The sequence below is a fragment of the Berghia stephanieae genome, unplaced genomic scaffold, assembly GCF_034508935.2.
Source record: "Berghia stephanieae isolate SIO BIC M18660-M18661 unplaced genomic scaffold, UCSD_Bste_1.3 scaffold845, whole genome shotgun sequence".
Lineage (NCBI taxonomy): Eukaryota > Metazoa > Mollusca > Gastropoda > Nudibranchia > Aeolidiidae > Berghia > Berghia stephanieae.
The window spans coordinates 1,648-12,500 of NW_027629483.1; the positions used below are offsets into that span (position 1 = coordinate 1,648).

General features: G+C 35.9%; 2 protein-coding genes across 2 annotated transcripts in view; both read right to left on the reverse strand.

Moving 5' to 3' along the window:
• Positions 1 to 2,072: 2,072 nt before the first annotated feature.
• The window catches only part of LOC144962314 (uncharacterized), a 12,403-nt gene continuing 3,622 nt past the window's right edge, over positions 2,073 to 10,853 (reverse strand). The window contains exons 4-7 of the mRNA XM_078895216.1: positions 10,340 to 10,738; positions 5,055 to 5,201; positions 3,648 to 3,759; positions 2,073 to 3,099 (exon numbers count right to left, since the gene is read on the reverse strand). Coding sequence (XP_078751342.1) covers positions 3,046 to 3,099; positions 3,648 to 3,759; positions 5,055 to 5,201; positions 10,340 to 10,738 — 712 coding nt within the window. The 3' untranslated portion in view covers positions 2,073 to 3,045. The remainder of the gene's footprint in view (positions 3,100 to 3,647; positions 3,760 to 5,054; positions 5,202 to 10,339; positions 10,739 to 10,853) is intronic.
• Positions 7,461 to 10,034, reverse strand: LOC144962313 (uncharacterized). Its single transcript, XM_078895215.1, has 3 exons — positions 9,556 to 10,034; positions 8,254 to 8,402; positions 7,461 to 7,829 (listed from the first exon to the last, which is right to left on the reverse strand). The coding sequence occupies exons 2-3, from the start codon at positions 8,362 to 8,364 to the stop codon at positions 7,461 to 7,463; spliced, it is 480 nt and encodes a 159-aa protein (XP_078751341.1). The 5' UTR covers positions 8,365 to 8,402; positions 9,556 to 10,034.

The window sequence follows — 10,853 nt, forward strand, 5'->3', positions numbered from 1 at the left end:
TCATTCGAAAGCAAATTTATCTGGCTATAAAAAGGAATTAAAATTATAATTTTATGTCATTTGGTTCTCGTTTAATAATTTTTTAACTTTGTGTTGGTATTTTTTTGTTAAGAGTTATGCCCCTTACACTGGGCCTCGGGGGAATTTTTTTTAGTAAACACTGGGCCTCTATGGGTTAAAGCACAAAAATTTTACTGTTACCCAATTTTCATATAGGGTACATTACTGTATTTAACGGGGAAATTAATTTTCAGCATCTAAGTCTAAGTCAAAATCAGTTTGAAGGGGTAGGACATATTTTTCTTCTTTTTTTTTTAAAAACCTTTTTCTTTGAATTTAAAGTGTGTTCTTAGGAGAGGCCATGCTTATTGGAATTGTTGCACTAAAATGATGTTTGTATTTACATGTTCTCATATTTACATTGTTTCAAAATTTTATGTCCGACTTACAGCTGTGAATAATATTATAATTAAATTAAACTGATCTGTACTTTAAGAATGGAATGTCATTAAAATAAATTATATATTAATCAACATAACCATGCTTCCTCTTTATATTAGGGTACTTGTCATCCTTTTGAAACAGGGAAGTCTAACATGGCAGTTTTTGCAAGCTAAAAACAGCAAAATTTGCAAAAAAAATTTCAAATAGTTGCGATTAATTTTCCTAAAAACCCATAATTAGTTCATAAAAGAGAAAGGTATTTGTTTGTTTTTAATTTTAAGGGTTTCACGGCGCTTGCAACAAATGTAAGGTCATATCAGCGCCTTTTAAAAAAAATTATTATAATTGTTTTTTGGGGGGTTTTTTCTTTGCAAATCTCGAAAATTTGCAACAAAAAAAAATTTGATTTTGCGGCTGCGATGCAATTCAGTGATACTTTGCGAATTTTTGCAGCCGCAAGCGATGAAAAAAAACTGCCATGCTAGAGTTCCTGTGCTATGTCTCCTATCCCCTTACGGTGGAGTCCGCTTAAATTAACTCCTTGGGACAAATAAAAAAAATTTATCTATTTTCAAGGGAAACAATATTCCCTGGCTGGGGTCCTCTGACCTCCCAAGATGGGCATGAGGTCACTTGCTTCGTCTTCTATCCCTTTAAATCTGTTTCAGAATTGCTTTGACTTTTTCTTAGAATGGTATTACTTGGTTTGTCCTGGCCCTTATTGGAGTCTTTGGCTGATAGGGAAATAGTCAAACATATACAGTGCAGAGTGGATATATCAATAACGCTTATATTGACATAAACCCAAAGTCCCTGGTTTTTTTTTTCACTATTTAACATTAATAAATAAAGATCGGGAAATCGACTTGGTATTACCCAAACATTACGCTGTCAGCAGCCATCTGTTAAATGGGTTGACCACGAAACTAATTCACCTTGTCTAATTTGTAAATGTTGCTGCTCGAAGCTCGAAGAAATAATTAATAATGTGAAATTGAATGTAAGCTTCAATTTAATTACAAAAACGGATCAAATGAACGTTTCGGGTTTCCCCTTTATCAACAAAACAAGATGAATGAAACACCACAGATGAATGAGATGATGTAGTAGTGGCGTAGTTAACTGTTCATCCTGTTTTGTTGATAAAGGGGAAACCCGAAACATTCATTTGATCTGTTTTTGTAATTAAATTGAAGCTGACATTCAATTTCACATTATTATTTATTTCTTGTCCTATATGGCACTTTGCACATAAGTGCGAGAAAACCCTAATCCACCTGTGTCATTCACGCTCAGCCTAGCACAGTGGATGAGTGGGCTATTCTCAGTAGACTTAATCTTCACTTTGTTGACAGTCGGTTAAGGGTGTAGAGGAGACAGGGGAGCATCATTCAGATGCTTGAATGACTCAACATAATCACTTCGGCGGAGGCAGCATCCACATGTGTGGTGGATTTAACTTTCACCACCGACCCCTTTCTTCATGTTTTCCACCGGAATGGTAATGGTAATGCCCCCACCTTCATCGAAGACATTCTTTGAACATGTATAACAGTGAAGGTCATACAAGGTACTGAGGAAAGTTACAGCCAAACACTGTTTCCAATTGGATTTTCTGCAGCCCCAATAGTAATTTAAAGAAAGAAAGAAATAACTTGTTATTTTTGTTTTTGTTTTTATTTTTTTTTAAAATTTATATGTCCCTAGGTATTCCTGGTTTATACGCAACTGGTCGATTCATAGTCACATGGCATCATGAGTTTATCCAGCACCAATTGCAATAAATCTAAATGTACAATTAGGAAAAGTAGACAAATCATCAGAAACTGCCATAATACATTTCACCATTTATAAACTTCTCTACAAGTCAACTATTAAAACTGATTATTGTGTTACCAATTTGTTTTTTAAGACTCACAATTTCTGCGTTTTAGAGGGTTGGCAAGTCTGCCTATGTATCATTTGGAATTAAAATCAAAGACAATTCATAATTGAAACATTTCACTTCTAAAACACAATGAGCTTGCCCTTGAACTTGAACGGTTGATTGAGTCCACGTAGTGTGAATCTGACTTACTTACTTAGGCCCTTCGCTCCAGCTGCAGCATTGACGAATCCCCTCCATCTTGTCCGGCTTTGTGCATCTTCTCTCCATGTTAAGCCTTCAGTTTTTTAGATCAGTATGAATCTGAAGTCATAAATAGCTTTGATCCAGTCAATTCCATTCTCTCACAAAGAAATTCCACAGATGGAATGTGTGAATCTTGCATATTGATTGTGATCCAATTAATTTATATAGTCATATTCTAAACCTTCACAACACACAGAAAGAACCATGACATTTGTAACTTGTTGTATCAATGAACTTTGAAATCGTCAACTCTTTTAGAATGTGTGAATCATCAAATTCATTTTTCCTATTTTGTCATTCTCCAAACGCTCAAAAACAAATAACTGTAGCTGTGACATTTGAATAAAACTGTTCATAGTTTGTGGTCTATATGATTGTCATGCCACACTCCAAATTCTCACTACTTATTGCTTGAACTCTGAAGAGCAAATTTCTTTTTGTCAAAGATCCAACTGTTTTCCGTAGTTAACTTACTCCAAACTCTCACAAGACATGGTGTCCTCTCCCCCACTATGATTTCCAACCTGTAGATTACACAATGTAAAAGATAAATGACACAATGCAAGCAAGGTCAAGTTCTTATTCACTTATTACCTTTGTCTACGAGTAAGAGTTGTGTCCCCTTATCATTCTAGACCAGCAGTCCCGTATGACACAGCTGCCCACCAACCAAGACGATCACCTACCACATGACTGTCCCCGTAGCTTGAGTGTTGGGCTGCATATAGAAGTACATTTTGTCTTTATAAATAATAGCTTAAAGATATAAGTAAACACTGTAATTTAACATATTCATTTCTTCCATTGTCAAATGTACAATATTGCGGTCTACAACATTTTGCACACAATTTTCAAAATTGTTCAACATTTGAAGTAATCCTGAGCTGTTTGGTCGTTGGAGAAAAAAGTGCCAAGAGAGCAATTTTTGTTAAAACTAGGGAATCAGCCTCTGAACATCCTCATCCTACCCTTGGGATGATTTTCCTGATCTAAGTCCTGCTGCACTAAGACAATAAAGTCTCTTTCAGTAAGTGCTGCTGATGTGGGAAATTAAGAGCAAAAGCAAGCTTACCTCTTCTTCCTCTGCCAGCAGCTTTACCACAGATCTCAATCGTTTGAATTCTTGCTCTGCATTCTGATGTTTACTTGTATCAAGAGCTAGGTTGAGTAATTCCACATCAATCCTGAAATAAAGTTCTTTATATCAGTACTTTTTTATTTCAGTCAACATCTCACCCCTATCCCTCCACAGTTATGCAAAATTTATTCTAGTTTCGATAAAGCTATAAACAGACAATAGCAATTGCGTGCTTCCTTCAGACAAGACCCCGATCTATTGCAAATTACTTTCTACCAAATCTATCAGACCCAATCACTGCTGAGTTCATGAAAAATCTCGACAACACCTGGGATGGTCACTCGCCTCTTTGCTTGTGAAGCGAGTGCTCTACCAACCAAGTATCAGGACCCCCAACACTAAATGTCATATGTCACACCAAATCTGATACAACATTTAAGATCATTATGCAATTGGCTATGGATTACAATCTTATCTTATTGACAATTGTAGGATTATGCCTTCCCTGCCTGAAATATATAAATAAAAACTATGGACATTGTGATGAAATCAGTAAAAAGAATGTCTATTTTAGGTAGTTTAAATTATACAAGACATATGTAGGTCATTTCAGAGGCTGAGAAAGTAGAATGTAAATATAACATCCAGACAGATAGGCTAAGAGATCAAAGCCAGCAACAATCATGGATCACAGACGATTGGGAAAAAGTAAAACCAAGAAGATTTTTTTTCTCTCCAAATGCAAAAGTAGATCACGCATCAAATATGAGATAAAGGCCATCCAAAGTTTCACAGATGCTGGTACTTGATTCCCATGATTATTATGACCCAAAAAAACCCCTGAAAAACATTAAAACATGAGCCAAAAGAAATAAAATAAAATAAAAACAAAAGCCATCTTTCACGGAACATAAACTTAAATCAAACTGCCTAACTCTCACAAAATAAATTAATCCTCAGTCTGTGCACATCACCACAATAAAAGGGCAGAAATACAGCAGAGAAAAGAATCTTTCTGATATTTAGACGTATGGAGTTTATCCCAGTAAAAGTTAAATTAAACAGACATTAACAATTACTTGCTTGGATAGGATGCTAGCTCATAACAAAGTACCCTTTCTAACAGACACAATAACTACTGGGTGCTCCAGACGAGTCAGAAAAAAACCCCCATTATATTAAATGAACCCAAGACTGGTTCTATTAAGCCGAATTCTCCACTTATTAACCTATCACTACCCTTCCCAAGGCAAAGAGTTAGTGTTAACAGATATAGGGGAATAAAGGAACCAGTAACCAGGTGCCCCAACTAATTTTCAGTGCAGGTTTTTTGTTGATTTTTTTTCAATAAGTTTTCGTCTTATATCTTCTTTGTGACACCAATAAACGGAGAAACCAAACCTGGAATGCTCCTTGACCAAATCCATCTGGGCTTCCAACTCCTCCAGACGCTTCATCATCTGGACACGTGATTGGGTCAATTGGAAAAGCTGATCGGACAGGCACAAATTCTCCTTCTTTAATTCCTTCAGCGACTCCATCTTGGAGCTGCAAACCAGTGATAAAATCAGCCATTAGAGAAAGGTACAGGTTAAGAATACGTTTTACTCCAGGTTTAAACCTAACAGTCTCATTCTACAGAAAGGACACAAAGCATGGAAGGGACAAATGATAAATAAATCTTACTATACCCAGGATTGAGTCCTGTTCCTTAGCATTAGAGGCGAGTGCTCCATCTTTGAGCTATTTGAAGCCCCTTGCCAGTTACCATTCAAAAAATTCCTGTCAGGTGCAGAATCTTTACATAACTGTCATCTCTACCAAGAGGAATACACTCGAATCGTTATAATGCACAAACAAGCCACAATAAAATTAAACATTATTTCCATGAGAAACACATCCACTCCCCCCCCCCCAAACCTCTCATAAAAAGAAACAGTTCTGAAGTATTTTCTGTAAACTGGGAGAACGTATCTCGTTCCAGGACAAGGACAGAATAAAGTTCACGTTTCCACATGGGATGGTCATAAGTCTATAACCAAAATTGTAATTGGAATATTCTCAAACCGATAATAACAATATTAACAATAATCATTATCATCATCATCATCACCATAATAATAATAATAATAATAATAATAATAATAATAATAATAATAATAATAATAATAATAATAATAATAACAATAACATATAATAATAATAATAATAATAATAATAATAATAATAATAATAATAATAATAATAATAATGTTTTACTAACTATAATGAATGCAAATAATGAACGCAACATGAAGTATGGAATTCTATGGCATTTAGTATATCGTGTAACATTTCACTGTAAGTAAGTATTCCAGACCAAAATTTAGATAGCTTTAAATAGTAATCCAAGATTTTTTATTTAAAACTATGTGTTGATTGATGTACAGAACAGAAGAAATTATTAAAAAATATTAAAAAATAAAAAAGTTATGGCCTTTCGAAATAGCGAGAAAAAGTACACTCTTTCGCATTGCAAAATACTCCATTTTTGAGATCTCATTCTAAGAAAAGTAAATGACTAAGAACCCAAAGGATCACTTTTACATAAAGACTTGTACCCACACACTTTGTCTAATTTTTTCCCGTGCGCTAAGAAACACGGTTAAAGAGCTATTGAGATCTGAAAATGGAAATTTTGTCATTTTTCGCAATCAAGGGAAATAACTGATTTTTCGTCAAATTTACCAATTTTCAAAAATTCATTAAAAAATAACTAAGGATAATAAATAGTGCAAATATACCTCAAAATAAACAGAAAATTGTAAACTATAAACAACATTTAACACTAGACCTTTTCATTTAGAAATACTCATGAAATGAAATGAAATTTGGATGCCACAATCAAAAAATATAAAAAATCCATGATTTTCAAAAATTCATAGAAAATTTTGAAACAGCCACAGAATAACCATTTTAGTCTTAAAAGAATTGCAAAGTAATAAACTATGCATGGATGAAGCATATTCACAGTCAGACTGCAGCAGATAACCTTGAGAGCAATCTAAAAATTGGCCAAAAACGGTCGACCAGATAAAATTATTGACTCTGGGGAAAAAAAGGAAATGTGATAAGATGAGACAAAACCGATGTTCCAACACAAAATGCACCTTGTATGAGCAATATAAATCCATTAATGGACAATTCTCACCCAAATCCAATCAAATAATACCCTTCAAGCGCTGATAAGCCTTTGTAATAGCCTTATCAGCAACTGTCCAAAGTCAAGGACTTGCAGAAGATGTCACTTCGAAGTCCCACCTGAAGACATACTTGAACTCCACTTCTGCAATGTCCTCAACAACAGGCCACTTGTAAGTAGAGGCACGAACAGAAGAGTCGATGAGGAACCTCACATAAGCCCGTTGATCACTGATAATGGTGACCAACATAGAACTTTTGGTCATAAAAAACTGCTACCCATTGGCCTTGACTTGTGAATCGAAACTCATCATAGTCATCGTCCACATCAGAATCAGACTGATCACATACATTTTCCTCACTATCATCAATTTTCCTTCTCTGTAGAGGCAATGGTGAGCGATGACACTGTCGAGGCAGTGGTGAGCAATGACACTGTCGAGGCCGTGGTGAGCGAAGACACTGTCAAGGCAGTGGTGAGCGTTGACACTGGAGTGTCAGAGGCTGACATTGGAGTCAGCACTGACAGTGCAGAGACAGATGTTGATACTGGAGAGACTGTAGACACCAGAGATGTTGATGATCCAGGTGTAAAGTAAGGTTCAAAAGTCGAACTGGCAAAAGATGTCACCTTCCCTGGATCATATAATATTTTCGACGAATATTTTCCCTTAATTTTGCCATTATTGCCTTGACAGCATTTCTAATGGATTCATGATGAACTGGTCCGAGCTTCAGAATACGTAAGAGCCAATCAAGTAAGAAGGACTCTGGCAAAGCCTGCTGTGTCCGAAATAAGAGTACACTGCGAGTGATGCTCAGGGCACTCAGCAAAGGCGACAAGTAATCATAGTCAAGAATTTCATTGAGGAAAATTTTACGCTCCGCTGGGTCGTGGATTGACCTAGCCGTATCCAACTTCCTGGCGATGAGTAGTCCTATCCTCTGGACAAGTAAGACACACTCCGGATAGAGGTACGTAAACCACTCTGCAATCTGCAGAAAGAAAATAAATGAAAAATGATCACACACTGCAGGTAAGCTGCTGGAGCAGATTTATGAAATATAAGCAAAGCAGTAAACAATCCGACTTAACCAAATGGGGTAAAAACAGCAGCATGATATGAGCACTGAAATATGAACAGGTTGAATGCAGTAAATAGAAGTCCCTCAGAGACAGAGCCTTACATTCTACGGTATATCTTGGTTTTTGTAGCATTGATTGGGCAGTAACTTGATTGCTACCGTATGGATCTCAATACTTTCTGCTTGATAGAAGAGAATCAATTACTGGTGGTATGAAGGGCTTTAAAATAATGAAATAGTAATGATATGTAATAACTCAACTGCACCTAATATCAGCTTCTGTGCTTGTGAGTAGGGTACTTGCAAACCATAGGGTCTCAGATGCAATACATACCTTGGCCTCAGATGATCCCCCCTCACATCGCAGAAAGTGTAGCTGAAGAAGAACTCGATTAGTTAAAGGGGCACTCCAACAAGCATCAGGTCGCCGACCTTTCCCCTTCATCAAAAACCTTCATTTCATTTCCTCATAGTCATCATCAACTGAAAAAAAAAGTAATCAAAAGTCAATAAGTAGAAAAACGGGTCACAAAAAATGGGATTTCAAACTTTCTACATTGCCAACCATTACTATTACCATCATGGATATTTAAGCTTATTCTTATCTACTATATTATGCCTAATCTAACAACAAAGCATTATTTAGAACATTTTGAAAAGAAAAAAAATATGATACAAGAAGAGTGGTGCTAAAGTTACTTTACCAATGAACACAAAGTACACAATATTTGAACATTCTGAAAAAGAAAATTCCATAGGTAAGATAGCCAACTGGTTGTTTGTATGGAGAGAAAGGGGGGGGGGGGGGGGGGGGGCTAGGAGAAGGAGAGAAAGAGAATGAGTATGTGTGCGAGGATGAGAGAGAGGACAAAGATTAGACAATGAGAGAAAAAATGAGGAGATAGAGAGAGAAGAGAAAAAGACAGTTGGGGGGGGGGGGGGGGGGGGGGGGGGGGGTTAGAGGGAGAGAGAGAATAAATGAAAAAAGGAGATATAGAGAGAAGAATAAAGAGAAAGAGAGTGGGGGGGGGGGGGAGTAGAGGGAGAGAGAAATAAATAGATAGAAAGAGAGAGAGAGATCCTATCTACTAATTTGAGCATCTAACATTATCGTTGGAAATGGCCAGTTCACTGTTTGACTCAATTGTCAATAAACAATAAAAAACATGAAAGCCGAAAATCGTTACTTAACTGCTACCTATCTTAAGGATTGATTTGGAGACCCAAAAAAAAGTAATTTAATTGAAGCAACACATAATTTCAGGAGTGTGCTTATTCCCCGTCAATTGATAAACAAACGCACTCGGTCGGGTGCCGCCATCTTGGATTTTTATGTCGATGTTGCTAGGTCGTGTTTGAAGAAAGATTTAAACACAATTCTTGACTTTGAAGTCAGCAAATGTCCTACACATGTTGAATTAACTTATATTTTATGATATCATGAAAAAACAAATTAGGATTTCATGGTGTAAAAAATTAACAGAGACCTGTTCTGACATGGAGTTTCAAAATGAGGTCATTCTCAATATTCTCATTCTTGTCCAAGTCAGCGGACGATAATAAAACATCATCATTTATATAAAAGATAGAATTAAATGTAAAATTGATTTAATAAAAGCCAAATTAAAACACTTACCTAGTGATTCTTTTAAAAATCTGTTGAGTTCATATCCACTTTAGGAATTGAATAACACAAAGACACTTCACTTGACTGAGACTCAACTGAGACAACGATGCTAGGCACGCCGGAATCAAAAGGGAAAATGGAATGCTCGAGTTGTGTTGACGTTTGGAACTCCCGCGGGTGGTACAAATCTCGGAAACCATCGAGATTTAGATATTATAAAGAAAAAATGTTTCCAATCCTATTTTTGGCTTTAAAAAATCGAAATTTGTGAATTTTTGCCGATTTTAGGTATTTTTTCTGAAATATTTCTATTTTTTATGGTTTTAATGTAAATAAATCACGTTGTTATTGGTATCATTACAAAGAGCTTTTAATTCCCTTTCTAATAATGCTATTTGTAACACGATCCAACAAAAGTACTAGTAGCGTTGGCGGTTAAAAAATGGTTACCCATAAAATTTCGGTTATTCGCCGCGATAAAAAAACGCATTATGTCATGCTCTTTACAAGGGTCTAATATACTATTTTTGCAAGAAAAATCATCAAATCTGACATGTTTTAGAAGGAGAATATATAAGCTTTTCAGTGATATAATTTTAATCCCTGTAACTTAAATAGAAATATAGATTGCTTCAAGTGAAATTGGTTGAAAATTAGAGATTTTGAGGCCCGTTACAGAGAAATGGACTGGATTGGGATACCTACTGTAAGCCTGCATAGCTTATCTTTCCTTGTTTCCAGACAAATTGGCACTTAAGGTGAAAACTATTGTACAGAATGAAAGAACATCTACCTTTTTGTCATGCAGTCTTCAGGCTCTGGCTTGACAGTTTCTCGATTCCTCTTTAGCGATCTAGTTTTCTGTCTACCATTGCCATTATCTACCCCAGTCCCTGTAGAATTTGAAATCCGTCTAACTCGGTCAATATTCCCAGCTCGGTTGTGAGAGGAAACAGATGGAAAAGTTGGAGTTGGCTTTCTACTTTTCCTTTGCGTTTTCGACACTGTAAAATTAAAGATGGTAGGAACAGCCCAATTGAACAGGCGCTGTCTGCCTTTGGAATTGCTGCTGTCCCTGATGCAACGTTCTTCAAAATGTTCTGAACAGATGATATAACTTCCATTATGCAAATTTTTGGAGGATTTGTCTTTCAAATCAAATCTCTGAGAATTCATTATCCATTTCTTGCATCTGATAATTAAAAATAAACCATCAAATTAAAATATAAGGGTTGATGTTAACATAGCTACTATTTTCTTCAACTAAAATACGTATTTACAATGTGAAATTGAATGTAAGCTTCAAT